The 25,409-nt window shown below is 50.0% G+C and overlaps 5 protein-coding genes across 5 annotated transcripts; 2 read left to right on the forward strand and 3 right to left on the reverse strand.

Moving 5' to 3' along the window:
* Nucleotides 1-530: 530 nt before the first annotated feature.
* Nucleotides 531-1,965, reverse strand: AO090038000539 (uncharacterized protein; the record flags this gene model as incomplete). Its single annotated transcript, XM_023238244.1, has 3 exons — nucleotides 531-930; nucleotides 983-1,785; nucleotides 1,855-1,965. 3 exons carry the CDS (start codon nucleotides 1,963-1,965, stop codon nucleotides 531-533), a joined length of 1,314 nt encoding a protein of 437 aa, XP_023093178.1.
* Nucleotides 1,966-5,507: 3,542 nt separating this feature from the next.
* Nucleotides 5,508-7,441, forward strand: AO090038000537 (putative acetamidase; the record flags this gene model as incomplete). The annotated part of the gene is made up of 4 exons (XM_001825390.3): nucleotides 5,508-5,548; nucleotides 5,643-6,046; nucleotides 6,098-6,568; nucleotides 6,618-7,441. 4 exons carry the CDS (start codon nucleotides 5,508-5,510, stop codon nucleotides 7,439-7,441), a joined length of 1,740 nt encoding a protein of 579 aa, XP_001825442.1.
* A 3,136-nt stretch (nucleotides 7,442-10,577) lies between these two features.
* On the forward strand, nucleotides 10,578-11,379 carry AO090038000536 (uncharacterized protein; the record flags this gene model as incomplete). Its single annotated transcript, XM_001825389.3, has 2 exons — nucleotides 10,578-10,800; nucleotides 10,874-11,379. 2 exons carry the CDS (start codon nucleotides 10,578-10,580, stop codon nucleotides 11,377-11,379), a joined length of 729 nt encoding a protein of 242 aa, XP_001825441.3.
* Nucleotides 11,380-11,961: 582 nt separating this feature from the next.
* Nucleotides 11,962-14,743, reverse strand: AO090038000535 (putative MFS transporter Fmp42; the record flags this gene model as incomplete). Its single annotated transcript, XM_023238245.1, has 4 exons — nucleotides 11,962-12,066; nucleotides 12,873-14,169; nucleotides 14,223-14,385; nucleotides 14,704-14,743. The coding sequence occupies 4 exons, from the start codon at nucleotides 14,741-14,743 to the stop codon at nucleotides 11,962-11,964; spliced, it is 1,605 nt and encodes a 534-aa protein (XP_023093177.1).
* Nucleotides 14,744-22,091: 7,348 nt separating this feature from the next.
* AO090038000532 (putative C6 transcription factor (War1)) lies at nucleotides 22,092-25,005 on the reverse strand (the record flags this gene model as incomplete). The annotated part of the gene is made up of 4 exons (XM_001825387.1): nucleotides 22,092-22,577; nucleotides 22,662-23,221; nucleotides 23,273-23,553; nucleotides 23,606-25,005. The coding sequence occupies 4 exons, from the start codon at nucleotides 25,003-25,005 to the stop codon at nucleotides 22,092-22,094; spliced, it is 2,727 nt and encodes a 908-aa protein (XP_001825439.1).
* Between the last annotated feature and the right edge of the window lie 404 nt (nucleotides 25,006-25,409).

Here is a 25,409-nt window from a genome sequence, read left to right on the forward strand (position 1 = left end):
GCAAAAACAGCCCCCCCCAAAAAAAAGACACAATGTAATCACCGAGATAGCCTGCCCCTAGTCACATCCATTCAAGGTTCCATGCATCATCATCATCAATCATAATTCGTTAAATTAAGCCGGACCAACTTAGCGTCAAATCCCAGACTTTTGATGTCAGGATTGCAAGCCTCAGTCAGCCTTGCTCAAGTAGTAGTTCGACTAGTGTTAGTCGTTAAGCTGTCGTTAGTAGGACTGTCAGTATTTGATAAGCCTTTACTTAATCAAATAAAACACATATCATTACTGTTGCTGTGCGATGTTCGATTTTGTACCTTTTTAGCGATCATACATGGCCGTTCTCCTGCCTCGAGGATATTCGGCGTCTGTCGGTTGAGCTAGCACCCCTCTCTTTGAAGAACTCTGGACGGGTGCCGCCCACCTAGGGTTCCGAGGGTCGATGTAGCGTGCGCGCTCGGGCGTACAGGTACTATTTCCATTTGAGGTGAGGTTTGCATTAGTGGGTCGGTGATAGCTATTACGTCGGTCGCTCATTGGCTCGAGGTCTGGATGGGGATGGACGATGTAGGTATCGCCAGTGCCGGCGTAACGAGAATGCATGCGGGTGAATACGGGCACTTCGCGGCCAGGTGGAAAAGTGGGCGGCGGGTCGCTAACGACGCGATCGCGGAATCCAACGCCTGATGCTCTGTGCTGGAGCGGTTCATCGTTATATGCTTTGGCGTGGCGCACTCTTCGCGCCCCATCGGAGTCGTATAATCTTCCTGGATTGGAGTGAGATGTATCGGGGTATGTGGGGTGTTGGTGAGGATCGGGAGATAATTCCTTTCGAGGTCGGCGGGCGTATGCTTCGTGCGAGTGACGACGCGTATGGGACACTCGCGGTGGTGATAGATTGCGATGGTAGCTGTATCGATCTGACCTGGGAGGCTGTGGTGCTGCTGATCCCGAGTCTTCGGAAGATGCATCTGACGCTCCGTACCCTGGTACTGCTCCGGGACTCACAGATCGCCCATAAGCCTGTGGGCGCTCGCGCGTACGCGACTTGGTGGACTCTTTCGCCCGCAACGGTGGAGATGATGGTCGAGACGTATACCCGGTATCGAAGTTTTCCGATTGTCGCGGAAAGTATGTAGATTGTACCCTGCGAGTAGTGGAGGAAGGCTTGTCGTCGTTTCGTCGTTGACGGTGTTTATGGGGGTTTCGACGTTCACTTGCGGTAGTAGGCTCTTGACGGTGAGGGGTTGTTCGGCGCTGACTTCGAGGTGGTTCATCTTCTTTGTGGGTCGGTACATCCTTCTGGCTGAAGTATGAATGGTAAGGAGCGAAATTAGGAGGGGAGGAGCGCAGGATATTCTTCTTCCAGTAGTCAAGCTCGAACCGTCGGCTGACTTCTTCATGCCACTGTACCATCTCCGGATCGGGTTCCGCTGGGAAAGCCCCTCTAGGGATCATCTTAGGGAAAGTTCTACCATTGGGAGTCTTAATGTCCCACAAATCAACAGCATTCTGTAACCATCTCGAGTGCTCGTCGGGGTCGAGAAGAAGCTGAATTGTTTGCCATCGCACAAAGCCATTTGGCTGCAAAGCGGGGATAGAGGGTGGTTTGTAGGGATCGTTGGTAGGCTGAATGCTGTGGAAACATCCTAGGCGCTGGTATATGAACGAAAGAGCAGAAGGCCTCGTTTCGAGGAATAGGACGTCGTAGTTACCGCCGACCTTTCGGTAAAACGCTGCCAGGCGATCGGGGGTCAGGTCCGTTGTCGCGAACTCGTCGAAGGAAGTCTAACAAAGTTCAGCATTTGGGTCATTGTGTCACCTCCCGCGAACGCGAGGAACTCTCTTTCCACTCACCATTACCTGCGCAATCCCCAAGCACAGTTGTTCGAGTAACGGGGTGGGGCTCTTGTCGGGGTTAATCAACACTCCCCAAAAATCGGCGCCCTCATTGTGGACGGAGGACATGGCCGGGCAAGAGTCTGGGCCGCGGTGAAGACATTTGAAAGCAGCGACCGCGATCGTTGCATTAATGAAGCCGGAGTGACAAGACGAATAAAGCTGGAAAGGTGGGCAGAGTAATACTGCAGCGATCGATGAGTGTATCCAGTCATGGAGTAACAGGCCACACACTCGGCGGTTAGGCACCCATCGTCATCACTCCACTGTGGGGGAGCCCAAATGATGATGCTGTTTTGCTGGCAGGCGGTCAGCCCGATCCGCCTCATTTACGAGGGAAAGACGAATCAGGAGGTAGACGAAAATGGAACCTGACGGATGGAAGGTTGCAAGATGCAGCAGTTTACCTGCAGGAAACCCTTTTGGTCCCATTTCATGGCAGGGATATGCCCTGAGTGCCTGGGTGCCTGAGCAGGTGAACAAACAAAACCCCGCATGTGCCTGAGGACTATGGCCAACAAAGCCACCAGTCAGGTGCAGTGCACGGATCTTCCCTACCTCAGTATTCGCTCCAAACACCTTGTCTAATCCCTAGAAAAATAACAAAAAAAAATATCAAGAAAATCCTAAGAAGACACTTTGTTTGCGAATAGGATTTGAGCTTCATTAATTTAGCCTCTCGAGCGTATCCAGTACAACTTACAAGTTGTAAATATTGCAAGTATCCTCTCTACAACAAAATGTATATATCTCAAGGTTGTGTAGCCATTACAGACTACCACTTCTTAACTTTTGTCCTTGTACAACTTTATTACACCTAGTTCTTTGTTATAATGATATGAAGCTCCACGTGTAGCTTTATCGAATTTTCTTTTCTTCTAATTCCCCTTTCTAAGTTATTTGTTATGTTTATTTATTTTGTTATGATGATTTTCATACCACGGCTTTCAGTTGACACATGGCGGTAATGATAAGATATGCTATGTACACTATGTACATCTTGTCTCCTGCCTGATCAGGAGAGCATTCTTCGTTTAAAAATAAATTACATAAGTATGGTTTTCTGAATTAAAGAAACTTTGAGCTTGATTCCATGACTCGAGTGTTCGAACTCAATAAGGAAGGAAACCACATCATCCCGCCACAGTTCTACGGAAAATGCAAAACAGCTCGGGCATACATTTAGTCCTATGAATGTTTATTATGCTGAGATGACCTGAGCCAGTTGCACGTGGTAAAGGGAGAAGAAGACTTGGCATGCAAGTGTGCTGCGAAGATGCCTACTTACTCCGTCTAAGTTACTACCAGCCATTGAATAGACCTTTTGATCGATGAGGCGCATTCCTTGAGATCTCGCTTGTACAGAAGTCTCGAAATCCGTACTTCGTGCAAATCAATCCTCGGAGAGTCGGTAAGAACCTGAGTTTAATCTCTTCAGTTCTAATTGAAGGGGGTTTCAACCACCCGTCTGAGAAACTTCTATATTAATTAACGTCTTCTAGTCTACGGGACGGTTAGGTGATCTACCTGATAGCTGACTATCAGGTCACCGAAAAAGTCGCTAAAATCCGAAATTGCTGAAACTAGTTCCAGACCACCCCGTCGAGTTGTATGGTATAGACAAACAACGGGGATGCTTGTTGAAGCCGGAGAGTTGTGATTGGTTAGTGTGCCGCCGATCTGAGATTCCACAGCGGGCCTGAGGCCGGTCCTGTCATTCCAGTGGGCTTGGGCCTGGAATGCGAAGCCCCAACCTGCTACATTCAATCCGATGCAAGAATGAGTAAATATGGCCGAGGGCACAACACTGTTGCTGGGGCGTGCGCACCGTGTCCCCTTTTCATTTCTCCCTTTCTTTGTCTGGGTGCTCCTCAAGTCTCATTACTTTCTGGGAGACAGCCTGATATGTCTTTCTTACTCGAAGATTGATTGAACAAAGAGCCGTTTTTTTGTTCTGTCAAGCCCTTCGTTCAGGTTATCTTAATTTTTGTTCTTATTTACTCTCCGCCGCTGAGGAGAAGGGGGAGACGGAGTTGGTGACACAAGACACCCGTGTTTAACGGAATTCACTGCACGCAACAATCCCCTCCACCAACTTGATATCTACAACAAGACTCCCATACCACCCAAGAGCCACACCTCTCGAGTACAACAACACACCCTATCTCAAGGGCCGATTGGAAGCGGTCCCTATGTCTTCCAACTCGTAAACAATAAACCCCACAGAATGGCTCTTGTTCGAGACCCGGCGTTTTGGAGGCGCTTCTCACGCGCCATCCACCTAGATGAGGAAGCAAAAGCTTCAAAGACGGAAAATAAAAGCGGTGTTATCTACTCGTAAGCCCGACCGACCCTATTTCCGGGCTTTCTGCTTGGGAAAACGATGTCCGGGTTTCTAGATTATGTTCACTAACAGCCGAACCCAGGGATGACTGGATTCTGAAGCAACGCAAGAAACGACGTCGATGGATCTGTTGTGGCTTCTTGATATTTGCAGCGTTTGCTATAGTGGTGGCTGGTGTGGTGGTAGTTTTTTGGTGGTTCCATTCTCACAACTGGTTGCGCAAGTCGTAACACACCAGGATGACCGACACTGGCTGTATATCAATTTGAATATGTGTCAGGATTGTCTGGTGCATGCCCCCTAATACGGTTCCCGGTTCTATGTGGATATGCGGGCGTCGTCTATAACGGACAACCCACGATAACTTCAATGATATGGCGATACTGCAGACCACGCGATAGGGAAACGGCACAAAAACGCAACACTATCGTTCATTTCGCCGACCTCTTGGAAATCGGCAACTCTAAAATGAGATTCGGGTTATGATTGAGCAGGTCTCATCGGCGGGTTTTTGACTTTGAAGGCGTTGAAGGTTCTGACTTAATAGGAAATACCCAGGATGTTTCGATTCCATGATGTCACAAGTACTTCGCCTTAGCCTGTTTGCTTTCCTCACTGAACATGTATGATCTAGCTGGATCCAATGTATGTTTCCTAATGCCTATGTGATGTATGCATGCGCTTTCGCTAGCCTTGGTGCCTATATGGTCAGGCATCACTTCGACATAGGTTAATCGATGGAGTGGAGTGAACAGTGTGGGCCTAGCCAATTATAGGTCATGTTATGGATCATATTTCATCTTGCGACAGAGGAGAGATAAGAAGAGTTACAATGTGCTCGTCTCGTCGTACCTGTCCGCATGGACTTGCCTGAACGGGTTGACTCGATATCCGGCAGTCGGCACATTAACGGTCACGTGAGGTCCTGCTTCAGACGCTCAAGTGCTATTTTTCTCTGCTTTTGCAGCCATATCAATCGTGTATAATGAGATTAGGAAGCATACAATGCATAGCAATCTAGTCTATGAGTGTCTCCTCTAATAAGTGTCATATGGGAGGTGCGTAGTAGCTTTATGGAGCTTGAAGTGCCTTAACGGCTCACATCTCCGGCGGCGCTTATCAGCGGGTCCGATCGCAGTTCTCTCCGCACGTCGTTCCCCCGCAATAAATAGAGCTCCCATTCCGCTTCGTGTCGCATTCTCCTGACTTCCTAAGGTATTCTTCAATTTTCCTGTAGGACTCTCCTCAGGTAAGCCTACTATTCACGATGCTTCCACCGTTCGACTATTTTACATATCGTAGTGTTCGGTAAGTTTCCACTGTCTACTCCGCTCCACTCCCTTGCGCAGCTATAGTGTATAGCTACCCATTCGTCGGTGGAGAGCCAATTAACAATCCACAGGGACTACAAGAGAAGAGAACGGGCCGCCCGTTTCGCGTCTCTCCCCGCAGCATACCATGCTCCTTTCACAACCTTTGATAAGGCCGTCATCAACAAACCCATTGAAGAGCTGGTCCAGGAGGTCCAATCCTCCTCGCTTTCGGCCGCCGACGTACTCCAGACATACGGCAAGGTAGCCGTGAAGGCCCAGGAAAAGACCAACTGTGTAACAGAGCTCCTTCTCCCCGAGGCCGAGTCATGGCTACAGTCCGAAGTCAACCTCAAGGGCCCGTTGGCGGGTGTGCCTGTTTCATTGAAGGACTCCGTGCAAGTCAAGGGGTTCGATATCAGTCTCGGTTACACACGGCTGGCTAAAAAGCCATACACCGAAGATGGCCCTATGGCGAAGCTATTGAAGGACGCTGGTTAGTGTCACATACCTTGTACATGGATAGACATCCTCTTACCTCTTCTAGGTGCTGTGCCCTATGTAAAGACGGCACTACCGGTAACTCTCTTGTCCTTCGAGTCTGCTAATGCGCTCTGGGGCCACTGCCGTAACCCTCATGTCCCAGAATACTCCCCTGGAGGCTCGACTGGTGGTGAAGGCGCGCTACTCGCCCTAGGAGGCCGTATCGGCATTGGCTCGGACGTCGCAGGCTCTGTTCGTGTCCCCGCTGCCTGGAGCGGTATCTACTCCCTACGCTGCAGTACTGGTCGTTGGCCCAAGGTGGGAGTCAACACCAGCATGGCCGGCCAAGAAGGTGTCCCAAGTGTTTTCAGTCCTATGGCTCGTACCCTGAACGATCTCACCTACTTCACCAAGGCCATCGTTAGTATGAAACCCTGGAAGTACGACTATACCGTTCATCCCATTTCCTGGCGCGATGATGAGGAGTCCGAAGCCAAGAGTAAGAGCTTGCGTATTGGACTAATGGCCAACGATGGTAAGATCACATTACCTCCCGCTAAATTGCTCTCTCTAACCATCCGCAGGAGTCGTGCCCCCAACGCCAGCAATTGAACGCGCGCTCTCTACCACCGTCGCTGCTCTCACCGCAGCCGGCCACACTGTCTCCGAAATCACAACCCCAGCAACCGCCGACCCCTTCACAGGTCTCCACCTTGCCTCTCAGCTCCTCAACTCAGACGGATGCGTCACATTCAACTCCCACCGGTACAACTTCGAGCCCTCCGACCCAGGCGCTGACCAACTCACCCGCATCTGCAACCTTCCCCGTCCCCTCCGCTACCTGTACTACCTCTATGTCCGGTATATCAGACGGGACTTCAAATGGGCCAGCCTGATCCGCACATTCTCCCCCAAGTCCTCCGCCGAAACCTGGAAGCTGGTGGCCAAACGTGAGTCATTCCGCGCTACCTGGCACGCCTGGTGGGATGCCGAGCCCCAGCAGTACGACTTCATCCTCTGTCCCGTCAATGCCACCCCAGCCCTCCCGCACAAGGCCATGCGCGATGCTGTCTCCTCCTGCGGCTATACCTTCCTCTGGAACCTTCTCGACTACACAGCTGGTGTGCTCCCCGTCTCCCACGTCGACGCTAAGCGGGACGCACTCACAGCACCCTACAAGAAGATCCTCAAGGGCCTGGGCGCCAACAATGCCATTGCACAGGGCGCCTGGAAGCACTACGACGCGGCAAAGATGGCCGGACTCCCCACAGCAGTGCAGGTCGTCGGCAGAAGATGGCAGGAGGAGAAGGTGCTCGGATACATGGAAGCAGTGGAGAAGGCACTGGAACAGTACCGGGATCCGGCGACCGGGGAGAGCGGCAAGTATACTTTGATTGAACTTGACTAATTAGGTTCGGTGAGGTTACATTGAATGGTTCTAGGATTTTTGAGTCAAGCTTTCGGGTTTGACAGGTTCGGTCGTACCGAGGGTGTCAGTGCTTTTGCCGCCTATCACTTATAGTATAAGTGCTGGTGACATCATTTTCTCGCCCGATAGAACATAATTAGGAAAGAGTCTAGACGAATGCCGCTCAATACATGGGAAACTTTATTGATACACCATTATGTGTCATTAATTGGGTGGGCGTCTCCATTCCATGGGTGGCTCTCTAATGAACCATAGATACTTGGCAGACACGTACCAATACCCTATTTTTTGTGAATTACATTTCCATAACTACTTTAACTATGTACCTGCCTCTATGAATATCATTGTCGGAATGAATCCTGATAACAGCCGTTATAGTTTCATTCAAGTGGTTGGCATGGGTCGCAAAGGCAGTGAGAAAGTTTCTCGTGTTCAAGACACACCGCTTCCTCGAAATCATGCTTCCATGCGAACAAACAGGATGTCATGTGGGAACTAGAGGTTAACAAGCAGCTCCATGAGAAGCATAATCCAGGCCGACTTTCTGCTTCTCGTAGTCCCGACAGACACCTACGTACTGCCGGTGTCTGGCGCATGAATGTGTGTAAAAAGGATCAACGTATTGATCGACGTCCGGGATTTGATACTCATCGAGTACTTCTCCGTGCGAGAGTTGATTGGAGCCGCGCGTGCTTGTAGCTAAGGGAATGTTCCACCAGGGGTGAAAAAGCAAGGTACATCTTACGCATGGCAGGAAGTGTGGGTCATCCATGTCAACTCTGTAGTGGAAGAGAGTTAAAGTGAGATGACCACCCGTCCAATCTCTGCCCAGCACGCCCCGTCATGCAAGGATACTGAAGGTGTGGATCATCTAGTGATAGTTGGCAGACGTGATGGCATTCTGTAAGGACGTTGGGGAGTGTCCGCCGGTATTCCAGGCCCGTCGATGGTTTGATGGCGTGCCAGCAAGTAGACTGGGTTGCCTGCAATTATAGGACGCTGCTGGTTCTCTACTACGCTCCGCCGCGGAGATGGGGGATGGTTAGGCAGCGAAAGTCGAATTTCCGAGTTATCGGTTCCGTATCGGGTGAGATCCCGGGTCCTGCCCATATTGCCGGGGTTAATTCCGTCATCGCGCGAGAATTCATGGTAGGAGGCTGGATTGGCTAGATTGGCTGGATCTTAACGGTCTGACTCCGCGTGTGGCTGCAGGGGAGGCGCCTCGTGTTGTCAACCGAATGGTACTGACATGCGCAAAAGGATCTTCAGAAGCATGTTGTGGAAAACTTCACGAGCAGACCAATAGCCATCCTGTCATAACCGTGGATGTCGGTAGTACAGCGCTGAAGGCGGCCGGGGCAGGATGGGGTAGATTACGGTGAAACAGTGCTTTAGTGATGAGCGGTAATATGCGAGTGGCGGTTGGGATAGGGATAAAGTGAGAAACCATCAGCCAAGCCGCATGAACTGGTAGGAGGCATGTCGATCATTCTACGAGATGGATCCTTGAAATGGTGGTGTAACTCTAGCTTTCCTCGTTGGGTAGCCTCAATTCAACGCCATTCGGTGCCAATGTCGTCACGGTGATTGTCGCAGGCGATCATATGCAGTTCGAATCAATATCTGAGTATCACACTGCTTTTTGTGAGATGTCACCTTGGCCGCTTGCATGGTGTAAGTGGCCCCCGCAAAAAATATCCAGGCACGCCTATTGCTTGGATTCCAATAGTCAGCAATCGATGGGGCGCAAGGGATGATCATCCCCGGAAAAGAGAGACAATCAAATAGTTCAAGTATAGGAGTAAAAATGGAAAAAGAAATTAAAAATGTGAGAGATCATATTCAAGGGGGATTGAAAGAAAAGAGATAAAAGGAAATGAAATGAAAAATGGAAGCTTAATCATAATAAATAACTAAATTCACGTTAGCAGATGTTCCGAATGCAAAGGTGACGGTACATTGTCGATCCACCATGAGACTGGAATGAGAAGAGCCAGAACGATAAAGGATTATTGGCAAAATAGGTGGAACCACAAAGCTCTTGTCAGACCGAAGTTAAACTGACTTCCTGTCACTGACCCAGTTGACCCATGAGAGAGGGAACCAAGGAAAGCAAGAAACGAGAGAGAAGAAAGGAAGAAAAGAATGGGTTCATCGACTCGGAACCCACCGACACACCACTGACGAAGATCCGGTGCGGGTCACGGGGGGGAGCAGTGCTGAAAAAGGCGCCTCCCACTTTTCTTCATGCGTCGATCTGATCTCTCTTTTTTCTTCTCCGACTTTTGTCCTTTGCCCTTCCCTCCCCACTATAATAATAACTATCTGCTAGTTCGTTGGCTAATCAATTAATTGTTCCTAATCCCGTCCTCAGCCTCAGTGTTCCCCCACGAAATATAATCTCCTCGTTCCTCTCTCACTTGCCTTCTCGTGGGTCGTGACTATCTATCTTCCTTTACCCTGCTCGGACTAAATGGCGACCATGTCGCCCATGACCAAGGCCGCTTAACTGCGCGTTCCCCTTGTCCTAACTACGGCATTTGTCTCTCATCCCCATCACCAGATCCCGCCGACCACACCTTGAACTCAACGATTAATATACTACCCTAAACGCTCACTGAAAGCAGCAGTGGGCACCTGGCACGCCGTGCAACTGGTCGGCAGCAGAATGCTGGTTTTGACACCCAGATTAATTACAGAGTCTAGTTAATATATGTGATGGGCTGTGTCCGATTAAACGGTGGAAATGCCTCCAAGCCAAGGCACTGCTGGGCGCAAAAAGGACGCCATTCATTTCGTCAATGCTCGACCGTCCTCGGAGAGAGAGCGATTAAAGATACAGCGTTTGGTTAGGGCCCATGTAGGCAAATGGATTTCCCACCAAACCAAGGATCGCTCCATAGAATCCGAAGCGAATTCGAGCCGTGATGCACCTCGGGAGAATGCGTCACGCACTGTTGATCTCGATGGAGATGAGCCGATGTTAAATATATACCCACCTTCGCTGTCCTCTCGATCATCAGCCTCGTCTTGTTCGCCTGAATCAGCTTCTTCGCACAACTCCTTGACAGTTATACAGACCGTCCCTACTAGTGCCTGGGATGCACAGCCGACAATGTCCATTGTCCCTACTTCTCAGCTATATCTTGACAGCATGGTAAATCAGTACGACAATGAATATGATTATGGCCACGATTCACAGGACTCAAGTCCAGAAAGTACCAGCCCCCCTGGCCCTATCGAGCATATCGAGACCATTGGTGCGAATTTCATCGATCCTTTTATGACCTACCCCTGGCGTCATTCTCCAGAAATCGCCAACGCATGCCAGGCATATTGTAAGTAGGAGATGTAGCATCATTGGCGATCACTTTTAACGGCTGGAGAGCAATTGTTAACAGGTACCTGTAGGTACGTCCGTGCTATGGCCTACTCTTACTCCCGGAGCCAGTAGATCGGATGTCTCGGCCTTGAATTGGTTTCCCTTGATGATGTCTGAGCCTACTCTAATGACAGCCATCACGTTCGGCTCACTCTCGCACCAACGGGTGCAGTGGCTGAACCGGTGGATTCCGGACGGCGCATTTCGGGAACGAGAGCAGCAGCTTCTAAAAGTCTGCGAAATGGAGACCATCGAGCTGATCAATCAGGAAATGAAAAAGCCAGGCCGAGCGATCAGTAACGCGGTCATTCTGAGTGTAATGTGCATGGCACATAATGCAACAGATATTAGCGAAGAACGACAGTTTCGGCACATTCCGTTCACAGCACCCATGCGGCGGTTGCAATGGATTGACGTCTATGGCAGTCTGCGGCCAAACCTGGTACATGTCCAAGGGCTGATCTCAATGATTAACCTACGTGGTGGCCTTGAAGCAATCGACCTACCCGGGTTGGCTCCCGTAGTGTCTCTGTAAGACGCTCCATGCGATTGAAATACCGATTCCAAGCTGACAGGCGGTCCTAGGTCGGATATCGTGACCTCGAGTGCATACCATACGCCTCCGGTCTTTCCTTTCTTTCCGCTTCGAGCGGAGCGGAAGAAGGTTCCATTGCGAGACATGCTCGGGTATACGATGGCCGATGTAGACCGCCATTACGGCCGACTCCGACAGATCGGCTTGACCACAGAGATACTGGAGGTCTTCCACGCTATGGACCTTTACATGAGTATTGTGGATGCTTATCTCAAGGGAAACCAAATTAGAACGGATTACTCTCTGCTTGCGGACCAGCGTAATTTGGTCCAATACACCTTGCTATCTCTCCCTGCTGCCAGTCAACTCCCTGGCTTCAGTGGCTATCATCAACGCCATGAGATCATCTACGAAGCCTGCCGTCTCGCGGGCTGTATATATGGTTCTGGTGTAGTCTTCCCCCTACCGCCACAAAGTACCCCACTGGCTAAACTTTCTGGACTTCTGAAGGGTGTCCTCGAAGTTCCCGACTGCCTGACTGTCTGGGACCAACCGCAAGCCCGGGTTACCCTATTATGGGTTTTAGCCCTGGGTGGCATTGCGGCTGAGGGCACTGCAGATCGAGACTGGTATGTGGCCACGCTTATGCAAACAGCACGGGATAGTCACATTACCTGCTGGGCAGACCTTCGGGCAATCGTCGTGCTGCTACCCTGGTACGACGCAGCCTGTGACGATGCGGGCAACAACCTCTGGCTGGAAATCGAGAGACTGTCCGCTCGTCCATCGAACTCAAGTTGAACACGTCAGATGTCTCTTATATAGTACGTTTTTAGGCAAATAGTGCATTTAGATTGGGGGAGGTGTTATCGGCTAGCATTTCCCCTTGGTTTTCTTCGTTATACATTCCATCATTTATCCTCTCTTCCCCCTGATTTTCTCATTTCTTACACCCATCACAAAAGTTGAGGCGGGCTATGACTTATGACAACTACGGGTTTCGGAAGGAGTACTGGTTTTGCGAGTTGGGTTAGATCAATTCTTTGCACACCTGGGATACCATTGGTCTTGTATGATATGTGTGGATTATATATAATTCAGTTAATGTTGTATTAGGAGAAGTACGTCCGATAACATACAAATATACTATTATTTCGATCAAGCGAATGCAGTACATACAGAAGCACAACAATGACCGCTTATCCTCCTCGCAGGTAACACGTAATATATATCTCTACCGTGAAAAGCAAAAAAACAAATCACGCTACGCTACAAACCAATGAATACTATGATGGACCTGAAATGCCGTATGACGGCGACTCTGCATGCCTCGCCACGTTCGACGGAGGCCGATACAACAAGGGTTCCCGCTCCCAATCTCTAGACGCGATACCATCATGGTCATTGGGAACTTGGACGTCCCCGTTCTCCAGGGTCCCAAGTTCTGGCTTTGTGGTGGAAATGGCCCCTGCTTTCCACCAGACGAAACCAACCAATCCGATGCCGACCAAACAGGTCACGAGAGTGAGGATAGCATTTACAGGAATTGGATTGCGGTGAAATACCTTAAAGGTGAGGGCGTCAAGACCTGCTTGTGCGAAATTACCCAAACCCGATAGACAGATGATGAGCCCATAGACCTTCCCGAATGTCTGGAAGCCGAATACCTTGGCTGCGTAGTCCGACACAGCGGTGTAGTAGAACGGGCGATATATGGCGAAGATGGCGATGTTGGTGTATCCGGCTTCAATACTAAGGGGAATGCAACCGAGAACACCGATCACGGTTGCGGTTGATACGAGCACGAGGAGCACAAAGGGGGTACTTGCGTTATCGAGGATAGCGCCAATGAACGGCACGGAAACAAGACCGCCAAGGGGAAGAAAGAAATCAAATAGTTCGTTGATCTTGCGGGCTTGTTCAGGCGACCCGAACAGGTATTCGTACTGCTGGCGCATTGAGGCCACGAAGTAGTTGATTCGAAGCATCTGGAGGACAGTGAAAAGTGTGATGAGAACGAACCATGGGGATCGAACTTGTCGTAGAGCCGAGCAGCCGTGCATTGCACCCCAGACGCCGCCGGTGGTGTTCTGGGGCTTTGTTGCTGATGAGGTATCTGGTTCGCCTCCGTTGGCTCTGAGTACTGGTTCTTCAGTTCTAGATGTGTGTTCAGGTCCTGTGTCTGTGAGGAGGTCCTGGATCTTGTTGACAATATCTTGGCGCTGAACGCGACGGTCATTCCGTTGCCGTTCGCCTTCATTTCGATCTGAGATATCGTCGTCCACCCTGTCGTTCGCTTCGGCGGAAATCTCGGCTTCTGCTTGCTGAACCAGCTCTCCAGCGGTTTTATAAGACGTTGCTGGCATGATGGTAAGCTGTGCGACTAGTATAAATACTGGAACAATGAGGTAAGCTAGGAAGAATTTCCCGGTTGTAAACCGGCCGTTTGTGTTCTCGTTGACCAAACGAAAAATTAAGAACAGTGCGCTGGAGGCATCAAATGCGCCTGTGAGCATGGACAGAATCGACCCCGAGCGGGTAGGGAATGTGTTCGAAAGATGGAAGGATGAAATGAATATGAACGGCCCGCCCAAGGACAAGAAAAGATATCCTGGGATGTATCCGTCGAAGCCAATGCTGCTTGAGAGTCCAAAAAGTATAGCGCCAAGAGAAAGGAAACCGCTTCCTATTATACCACACACGCGCGGGCCGTACGTGTCTAGAATAGTTCCGATTGGAAGGGCAGATACGTTGGTCGCCACGGCGGCTATGGTGAACATCAGGTTGAGGCTAAGCATACTGTGAGTTGCGACTCGAGCAGAGCAATTTAGTGGAGCACTTACCGAAGTTCTTGTGCATAGCACACATCTTGGCGTTCATTTAGCTCCTCTTGCGAGCACATACTGTGGTAAACGCCTTCTCGAATTAACACCGGCTTCAGTGCCGCGAAACCAAAGACAACGCCCGCAGCGAGAAAACAGTAGATTACTGCAATACCGACCTGCACTTTATGAGAGATTAGCGTTAATTGGAGGCAAAGGGAGGGGTTTTAGCTTACAAATCCGTTTTGCCCGACCAACTTCAAACGCGCCGGTTGTCTCTGGAAGCGACACTTCCTGCTGTTTCACAAGACCGTTTTGTGTCACACTGTCTTCTCCCTCTATGACACCAGGCCGAGGTGTCCGAGAAGGTACTCTCATGAGAGAGGTACGCTCGTCTCCTGCATCCTCTACCGATGCCTCATTCCAGCCTGGTCCGGCATATGGGTTGAAATTCAGGCGCTGCCTGGTGACCGGAAAGCTGAAAGTTGAAGGAAATGATGACGATAGCGACTCTTCCGGGAGTTCTTCATATGCCGCACCATCTTCTGAATGGGGTACTGACGATTGGCCTTGGCGGCGGATCGAGGTTGGATTATGTTCCCATGACTCCAGATAGGAGACTCGTGGTAGGGACATACTAGATACACTCTATCTAAAATCAGAAAGGATAACAGCGAGGAGTTCGGTCAGGAAAATACCTCGCCTGACTTCCCTCTTGAAGATGGTATTACGTAAAGGTCAATTGCTAGATCAAGTAAGGAATGATGCTCCTTGTGTGCGGCCGGTCCAGAGTAATAAAAACTAAGCACTGTTCAAGCTGACTGACATAAAAGATAAGATAGGATAAAATAGGTTAAATGCCCTGGTAAAAATGGGTGAAGGATCACGACACAGCGTTTTGAGAGACCCAATGTTGTCCAGATCAGCAAAGATGGAAGTTGTTGATAAGAGCAGGTGGTCGTGATGATCATGTCGATGATGATGCAATTCAACGTGACCTTCTTCTTTGATACTAGCTCCAAGATCACCTGACTGAAGATTCGAAACCGGATGAGATAACGATCGATGACTAAAAAGTAAAAACTTAAATTACGGAGTAGATCAGCACATGATCCTGCGCCGCCCACGTGATGCGTATGCAGGGCTTGTCGCGCCAAGAAATGGCAACTTTTCCTTAAACTGCTTCTTGGCACCCACCACACACATGGCCCATTAGCACGTCCGGTGGGCCCTTGGGATTATCCGGTACTCATCTTGAGTTGAAAAGCCCTGCCACAATTGACAGGAAAATGCCAAACTGTCAGTATGATTCGCCCAAGCGCTTCACCCTGGTACCAACCTCTGGACCCTACATTACTAGTACTATTCCCAAACAATACATGAAAGCCGAAGCCTGATGGACGGGAAACAAAAAGGGCACTGTTCCCCGGTGGGTCGTCATTCCCTGGCTGACTCGTACAGTCCCTAGTGTGTCGGCTTAGTCTGTTTGAATAAGGGCTCGACCATGATCTCTTCATGTTGACCATCCAATAATTAGCCGATGTGGCGGCAGCAAACAACTTCTATACAAACAACACAGAGGGTCTATTTCCTTTGTCCAGGCCACGGCAACAAGTCATTTCAGCATTGGCATGAGTAATATTTCCGATAGAGTTCACCTATCTCGTACTAGCTATGAGGCCTTGGAGTAGCTTACGCACAAGGCGGCACATCCCATCAATGGCGTACGAACGATGAACCTGTCTAGTGGTCCCTCAAATTTCATACAATACAATACGTTGGGAAACAACTGCATTGTGCGAGTCCAACATAATCGACAAACCTACGCCGATCGTAAAATCGAACCCACCGATGTTAATCCATGCGGAGGATGAACCAGTGGCCGAAACACGAATTACGAACGCTCAGGGTCAAGCCTATGAGGTCGCCATGGTTCAATGCCGCCACAAGTCAAAAGGGGAAGGGGGAGAAAAAAAAAAGAAAGAAAGTAAAAAAGCTATGGTCCATGCATGTGAGCTTCAGATGGATGGTTTACCCACGTCTTGAAACTAGGCCCGCTGGAGGCACTGGGTGTTTTTTCCGTGGAAGCTGAAGGATGAATTAAACAATTCTGGAAACCGCGTGCTCCACCGCGAGATATGGGTGAGGCTACGGACACTATCCGAAAGTCTGAGGTAGTCATGATAGGTATGGGCCGGTGGACGATGCCTGGGGCTATCCGCCCAACTTAGTTAAGCGTGAATAACCGTTCCAACCACCAGCCCCAAGGGTCGAAGATTGAATGGACCCTAGGCGAAAGGACTGCAGTTTGAAATGCCGAAACGCTTGTTCATTAACCTAAATGAAATTCTCCGGCACGCCATGCTTTCCCTGTTCAAATCTGCGGACTTCTCCTTCTGGAAGTGATCAGAGGTGGGCGTGTCAACTGCCAGGCACTTCGCCGGTTGAAGGCTTAGAGGGGCCCGGCTCTTTCTCTTGAAGCCGAGTCTGTTGTGGACATTCCATCCAGAGACGATCATCGACACGTTGCAGATTATCATCAGCGTTGCTGATACACAGGGTCTCCGACCTATACTACTTACGAGTAATCGGAGGGACCGGCAGTTGTAGCGATGTCCACATCTACTCCGTATTTGCGCCAAGGACAACCTTCTTCCTAAGTCAGTCTGTCGGTCATCTGTTACACTAGCTTTCTCTTCCCTTCTATTATCCTCTCCTTCTTGTGGCCTAGGAGGGTGGTCATCGCCTCCACCCTAGAGGAACCATCTTTGCGTCGGGCCTTGAACTGTTTAACATTAATTAAGACTGTTCCGGACCACTTGTCACTGACGCGGTCACGTTTAGCTTCACCTTAGTGTCACTGCCCTTTCCCACTGCTTCTCCTCGCTTCTTATGCCCGCTTTATATGATTCGTATCTGTTACTTTTCCCAGCATTGATGTTCTCTCTGCTGATTCATGGATGTTGCGGGTATCTCTAGCCGAGAGACAGCTTTAAGTATATCGTAATGAGGGGATGGTGAGTCCGAAGACAACCAATCTTGCTCCATTTCGCCGCGCCAGCCGCTTGTCTAACGCTTGTGCCCTGCTTATAGTCTTACATGTCGCCAGCGCCATCTCAAATGTAACCATTCACCTATCTCAACCATATTGATTGAATGTTTTATCGACTCCGAAACCCTAACAGTACCCTTTAGGTGACAAGACTGGGGCCGTGTGCTTACGTTGTCAACGATCGGGCCGGCAGTGCATTCCTGCACCATTGAAACCAGAGGAGGTTACTTTTCGGCACGGCCAGAACCCTTCATTGCGGCCTAAAGGGCCTCCTCGTTATGGAGAAAGCGACTTAGCATTTCCGGATGATCAGATCTGGGTTAATACACCCCCTGACGGTGCGTCGTATCTCCTTGACGATGTTGTAGGTAGTGGGATTATGGGCATACTAACCATCCCCACAGTTGCTTTTGAAGACGAGACAGACCGTACAGCGGCTGACTACCACGTTGTGCCAGCTGGAGCGTCTTCATTGTACCTGAGGAAAGCATCTGAAAGTCGATCATCAACCTCGGTGTCGACGTTGCCACCATCAACATCTTCCCTCCTGTCCCCTGCTCTTTCTCCGGGAGGTCCAGAGTTGTCCCGATCACCGCTTGATTTGCCCCACGGCACGATCAATAACCTGCTGCCGGCGGACATTATGGGAGATCACCAGAAATTGGGCAACCTAAATGAGGCTTTTCTCCTGCGACACTTCCGGAAAACAATTGGTGCATGGGTGCTGAACACTTCTGTCGAGTTAGAAACGGGAGCATCACTAATGTTTGCTATTTATACAGATGGATGTATGCGACCATGAGAGGCACTTCTCAGTGGATGCGGTCGAACGGGCTCCTTCATCGTCCCTCCTGTTGTATGCTTGCTTGGCTACCGCCGCCCGTCACCTCTCTCAAACGAACAACTCAGTCCCGCCAAATGCTGCAGATCAATACCACGAGCAATGCATTGCAATTCTACTGCCGGTGGTGGAAAACACCGACTTTAAAATTAATATCGAGATACTTCTCGCCTCAACAGTAATCCTACGCTGTTTTGAGCAACTTTCCTGTGTGTCAATATTATTTGAATCTTTAGTGAAGCGTATTGTTTACTGACAAATTCCACAGCTTGTGCCCTGTCGCAAGACCTACAACGACACCTTTTGGCTGGTTCAGTGTATATTAGCTCACACGTCGACTGCGTGTTTTCTGGTGGTCTTGCAGAGGCGTCGTTCTGGGCCTTTGTTATGCAGGATGTGCAGTTTGCATTGGCAACCCGAAGCCCTCTACGTTTGACCATTGGCCCCTTCGAAGAAAGGCTACGTCTTGCTTGGGAATACCGTAGCGCCCAAACAGACCGGGATTGGGCTCATCGAGCTCTATGGCTGCTAGCCGAGACTATTAACTACTGCTATGAACCAAGTAGCCCGGTTCACGTGAGTTCCGTCGTCTGGGACGTCCTGAAAAGGAAGATTTGTGATTGGGAGATACAAAGGCCGGATAGTTTTCGACCATTACATTTCTCTCCTGCCAACACAAGCCTTGGGAGACCCTTTCCTGTTGTATGGTTTACGAGCGCATCACACGGTATGCTCTCGATATATCATAACCTGTATATGGTTGCATTGCCAGCTAATACTCAAGTAGCTACCGCAGCACAACAGATATGCATGGCCAAAGCTTTGATACATGAGTATGAGTTGAGGATTCAGCACTTCGCGACTAGCCCTAATCAGGATAGCAAGATGATCGAGGTTGTTCTAGGACATCAACAATTGAAAGCACATTACTGACACTACATATAGGATGATATCGTGAGAAACCTGAGTATCGTTTTAGGCATTGCCCTTTCAGCCGACGATGACCCTCCCGTTCGCATTATGGCCTGCCATGCGCTGTCTGCTTGTAAGTGCTTTTCCACAGACCCTAGATCCAATTGCGTTGCGGCATCCTTTGTTAGAAGGCTGCTACTCAACACTTCAGGGGTTATGCGCCGTTTAGCCGCTAGATGCGATACTAACCCATCACTAGGCGGTTCATGGATACGTGACCCACTAGCGCAGACGTGTCTTTTAGACCTACTTCGAAGGACAGAAGCAGAGAATGGATGGCCCTGGACATCTCTGGCACAAGCACTAAGTCAAACCTGGCGCACAACGGCGGAATAGTACGACTACCTTGGTACCTAGTTTACGTCGAGCGCACCCTCCTACACAAACTTCACCCCCTTCTTCCTTTCCTGCATAATTGGTGCACACAGACAGAGATGCGTAAATGGTCTACACGGTCCTCCCCAGCGGACGAGTATAGTGAGGCAAGATCTACCGAGTCTAAAATCCACACAACGACAGGCGGGACAGACGCAATTTGGGGCTCCCGCCGTTGCTTCGCCTTTCCCCACCCTCGTGGAAGCCGTGTGGGGACTCTTCCATGTGCCGATAACCCTTTGTCCAGCTGAGTTCGAAGTACTTACGAACTTCGAACACGGTATGTCTATGTGGGGCTTTGGTTCATTTTCTTCGGCCGCCGGGCTAATTGCGCATATAGGCTAGAATACGGTAGCTTATCTGGGCCAAGGACACGCGTGGGCTCGGTTTTGTCATATACCTAAAAAGGTCCCCTTACGTATCCGATTGCCGAAAGTAGTCAAACGATAGAGAAGAATAATAGATAATTCTTACTCCCAAGGGACTATGATTCCGGAGGCTCAAAACCCTCCCATACAAATATAGAAAATTTAGTGTGACTTGGCGCTGCCGAGAGTTCTCCAGCATTAGAAACCTCCCCAACCTATCTCAAATGGGATATAACAAACTATTCTATAAGCTTTTATTAACCGTATACAACCTAGGGTGGATTATGCCCCTTTAACCCCCCGCCCCCCCTGATATGATATAACCAACCTTGACAATTATAGCCAACTCCAACGTCATCTTCTGAACACATTCATGTAGCTGCCGAAGAGACCAACCGATAGCATTACGCAGCATCATGTAAGCATCCAAAACAGGATCGGCAGCACGTCATATCCACTTATAATGATTGACTCCCGAAGCTGGTGTACGTGGTATACCCTCTACTCCCTTGTCACTCCTTTCTTGGTAACTGATTACGAAGGGTACATACATGAGCGAAGCAAGCCCTAATCACCAAGATCCAATAGGAGAAAAACACGAAAGTCTGTACTCGGAGTAAGTTGTATGTACCCTAATCAAGAGCAAGACGTCCACCCCCACACAACCATCCGGAAACCACTCCGTACATTTCGGCGCGCGTGTGTGTGTGTGTGTGTGTGTGTGTGTGTGTGTGCCACACTAACTCCCATACGGATCCCCGGTATGTAGTTGGAAAGCGCCTCAAAGGATCCCAGCCTGCATCGGATCTAGATCCGCGACCACCGGGACCATAAATATACTTTCAGTGCCGGTGCCGAGATACCTTAAACCTTATAACATGAACTTATTCTTCTTTGCCGCCCTGTTGTTTCCCATCAACCTGACGCTCGGATCGTTTCATCATGGACGTTTTGACTTTCCTATAATACACTTTATTATAAGGCGCGGGTATACGGAGCTATCGAGTAAGATAGACCTTATAGTACACAACCATAACTCCGGACTTTACTCTACATCACCTCACCGTGAGCAATATTGATCGGAAAAATGGAGCCCCTATCACCAATAGGAAAAAGTACACATTTGAAGTGGAGTATCAATACCAAATACCACAACCTCGTAAACAACTGGTACCCCCACGCCGTCTCCCAAAAGAAAGGACAAGGACCACCACGAGTAAGTCCCAAGCTGATTTAACCTCCCTATCCAGAAAGTGAGCTCCACCTCCGAAATCCAGAGAGTGAGCTCCACCACCGAAATCCAGAAACGTGGGTAATAACCGGCTCATGGATGATGGTACGTACGTGCTTTAGTCCCAGAACTAAGTCAATGCTACGACAATCAACCCGAAGGTCAAAATTCAGGGTCAGGTCCCCACGTAACAACACGGGTAAAACAAGAACCTAAATCCGAAAGAAGGAAAAAAAAACGGTGGGGACAGAATGTTACCCTAATTCTTCGTCTTCGTCTTCGTCTTCCACTCTCTCTCTCTCCCCCTCCTCTCTCTCCCCCCCCCCTCTCTCTCTCTTTCTCGTGTTCCTCTTCTCTTACTCTTTTCTCCCATGATTCTCCAATTTTATTCCTCGTCGGAACCACAGGAACCACAGCCGAGGCGTTTTCCGCTTACTAAGTTTGGTAGGGAGTTGGTCTGGGCATGTCATTGGTTGGTGGGAAAATAGCATAAGGTTTTTGGTTACGTGTGTTTTGGGTTTGAGTTTGGGGCGATTTTTCCTTTTCCGTTCTTATCTGAGTTTCCTATTCCTTATTTCTTTTGTTTTGATTTTAATTTAACATTTTAACTATATTTTGGGTTTGGCTTAGTTTTCGACGGTGTATTTGGTTTTGGGGTTCTTCGGGGAAATCTGGGATAAAATCCAACGGGTTGGTGATTTTTACTCGGTTGTTTTTCATTGTTTGGTTTGTTTGATCAGCAGTTCATTGCTGGACAGATGTCCTAATTTGCTTTGGATGTTTTCTGGTTAAATAGTGTTGACAAGAGCAGAGGGTATCATATCAGAGCGTATAGATGTATGTACAGAGCGGGAAGGATATTTCATCGGGGGAGAAGTAGAGATATCCGTGCAAATCATCAAATCTCCACATACCGTACAAGACATGGACCGCGGAAGGCATGGGAGGTGTAGTACCACCCTCCGCCATCCCGCGTCTGAAACGCAAAGGGTATATATAAACGAGGACGTAGACTGACACGCTGCAGAAGGTTGATACGAGTGTATCCACACTAATAATACCCGCTCCCCTCCGTTGGGAGAGGCAGGTTGAAGAACCCGTCTCCCAACATATTCTCCAGCGCATACAGGTTCTCCGGCTCAAACCCCACCTGCATTCCCAACTCCGGCACGAAGAACCCCTGCACCGGCCACGGCATTGCCATGTTGCCATTTACCGAAGGATCTGGGTATCCCGAGGCTGGGATATCCTGGTAGGTTGACGTCAAGGGGGGATAGAACTGCCGGGTGGGAGCCGGGTACTGGGCCCAGGGGTCTGAATCGGTCGTGCCACCTGCGGTCGGGGCAGGACTCGGGCCGAGAGGGGGTTGCGCTTGCGATACAAGGTCTGAAGAGGGAGTTTGGCTGACCGGCCCTGAGGCCGAGGGAGTGTAATCGGCGGTCGATGAAGGGCATGGGCCCTGGCCTGAGCTAGGGCGGTTCTGCGGCTCGCCCATAGCGACTTCGCTCAATAGGTGGAGAGGAGTCGTGCCCGTGTTCTTCTGGGGTCATCAGCCATGTTACGAAGAACTTCAGGCAGGCATAGCGAATATATAGAACGAGAGATATGGGAACCAACTCACCCTTGGGTATTTCTCTGCGGCTGATTGACAGGCGGCCTTGTCATGGCCACAGTTCATTGGGCGCAGTCCACCACCGAAAGCGTCTCTCAAAGCTAGTCCATGGTCCTTGCGCTTCAGAAACCACCCCCGAAGCATGCTCAATACTACCGAGAACTTGGCCGGTGTCCGGCCCCCAGCCTGCTCGCCGGCCCTGGTGTAGTGTTCGATCACGCGGTCGAGGTAGTATTCGGTCTTTAGACTAGCGACATCGATTACCTGGCCAATATGTGTTTCCGGTGAAGAGACAATGGAATAAAGCTTGATCAATGCAACAACCGTAAAGGACGTCCGAGCCAAGGCAAAAACAGGCAGAGAGATGAGATCCTTGATGTCAACGGAGCAGATCGTATCTATAGCTTGGTGAATTGAAGTAAGACAGGTGCTCAATGCATTCATATGTGCGGCGCTTGTCGGGCTGGAATGGTCGTCCCCTAGCGACTTCTGATCCTCGCTGTAATCCACATGCATGGCACCCTCGTGAAGATAGAGGTTGACAATATATTCAGCTTGCGTAAATACGGCTGGCAGCTCGTCAGTAAAAGATACAGTGAGGGGATTCCATGTCAACTTACGAAAATCGCTCGGTCCTCGCTCCCTCCGGAGCTGCTCTAGCTGTTTTTCAAACACTTTGAGGGTGTACTGAACTTTGGGCTCTGAGAAAGCAACAATGGACCCAGTATCGTCAGGGCAGAACTGTTGATGGATATCCTCGATAATATGTACTAGTTTGGCCCAGTGTATCATCACTTTGTCCGAGGGTAATGCATCCGAAGACTTCTCCAATATTTCAATGCATTCATCCATATACGGAGTCCAGCGTACGAGAAGGGTGCGTCGCAAGGAGGCAGCAACCCTACATATGTCAGAAGCTGTTCTCACAGCCAGTCTCGAAGGGGAATGCTTACTGCACAGCTAGAAAATAACAACCCAACCATGCCCGTCTAGCCTCCGCCGAATCAGGGTCCTGAGAGGGCGACTTTTTCAATATAAGGTCTTTGACCAAGGTCCATGGACGACTTTTTGGCATCGGCCTACGGTACATCCCGATATCCATAGCTAACGTCACAGCCATATGAGTCAACTGGTAAAACTTTAGCTCTTCAAAGTGGTCCGGCGGGATATACCAGTTGCAGGTCACAAGAAGTCCCTGAATTAAATCTAGTGACTTTTCGCCTTTCACAACGACTCGGTCCGCAATGACCCTGTAAAAGTCTTCAATAAGTGAAATCTGTAATCCAGGCTGAATAGGCCCCACGGCTGTAGCGATAATGGCATGGAGAAGCACCGGTTTGGTCTTCCGGATGTCTGCCATCGTGGTGCCAGGAGGAAAGACTACCATCGGGATATGGGGCGCCATATGTTTCACATATCTAGTGAAAGCTTCCGATGCCACGGCCGCGCTCACAAGGCCTCGGTCAATCACATCGACGGGCTCGTTTGCTGCGTTTGGTTTCGGCGCTGTGGTCTCTGAGCCGGAGCTTGGACGAGCATGCCATTGCCTAGAGGTATTATCTAATATCTGCTCTGTAGCAGGGCTCGGAGCACGATAGAATGAGGGCCCCACCAGACCACTGTCTCTTGGATCCTTGATCTCCCCGCTATGTCGCCGTTTACTCCCCGCCAGGCCGGTGGGTGAGCACACAGGTATAGAACCAGTCGATGCAGTATGAGTTGGCCCCAACCATCGTTTTCCAGTGTGCTCCTCACGTGGCGGGCCTGGGTACGCTGGGTGTAGTGCCGGTCCACTGCCCTGAGAGGCCTGTAAGCTTGCCGTCAATGCGTCAATCTTCCGCTCTAATTCCGCGACGCGACTATCCGTCTTCTTTTGGCGTCGACGCGTTGGGACCGTAACGACACAGGATCTTCCAGCTTTGGCACACCGTTTACAGGATGCGTTCGGGTTGCTCATGTCAGGTTCGCACCGGACCTTCAACTGCCGACATGATTCACATGCGCGTGGTCGTTTCAGCTCGGAATAAGGATCATTGGGATCGATCGATTCGAACCTATGTGTACTGCCAATGATGCTTCCAGGGCTCGCTTGGTATAGAGTATGAGTGGACTGAGGTTGTGTGACTGAGGTGCCGTAGTAGCTGGGGTCGCTAGAGGTCGAGGTCGCAGAATGCAGCTGTTCATTCGGGGAGATCTGGGAAGGAGGGTCGGGATAATCATTCGTCGGATGGGAAGACAGAGGAGCGGGATCGGCTTGTCGAGTAGCAGGTGAGGGAAGGTAAGCATGGTTCGTTCCCACTCCCTCTGGAGGGCTATTATCGCTGCCCGGACGCAGGCGCGGATCGATCTCCATCAGTTGCGGGGACTGGAGTGGATATGTCACCGTCAGCACGTCGGCCTCTCGACCGCGGCAACATGATGATGAGGCTTGCGATGGGTATTATTCTCAGATGCAGCAGGTGAAGCAAAGGGCACGAAGCTGCCAAGGTAAATCAAGCAGAACAGGAAGTGATACGACTTACCTGAGAGCAGTTAGACTGTGGAACAATGTATGCCTGTTGATGGAGCTGCTGGCGTGCAGTCGGCAGAATCGGCGACCGATGACCGACAGCGGCTGATCGGTTCCCACTAGTCTGTTTTGGGCCTGCTCCCGCACTATACCGCTTTGATACTCACCCAGATGAGACGGGACCGGACTTAACCCTACTTCATTGTTTTCAACAACAGATTACAACGTCATTCAAGCTCCAGGATGAC

This window comes from Aspergillus oryzae, chromosome 6 (genome assembly GCF_000184455.2).
Source record: "Aspergillus oryzae RIB40 DNA, chromosome 6".
NCBI lineage: Eukaryota > Fungi > Ascomycota > Eurotiomycetes > Eurotiales > Aspergillaceae > Aspergillus > Aspergillus oryzae.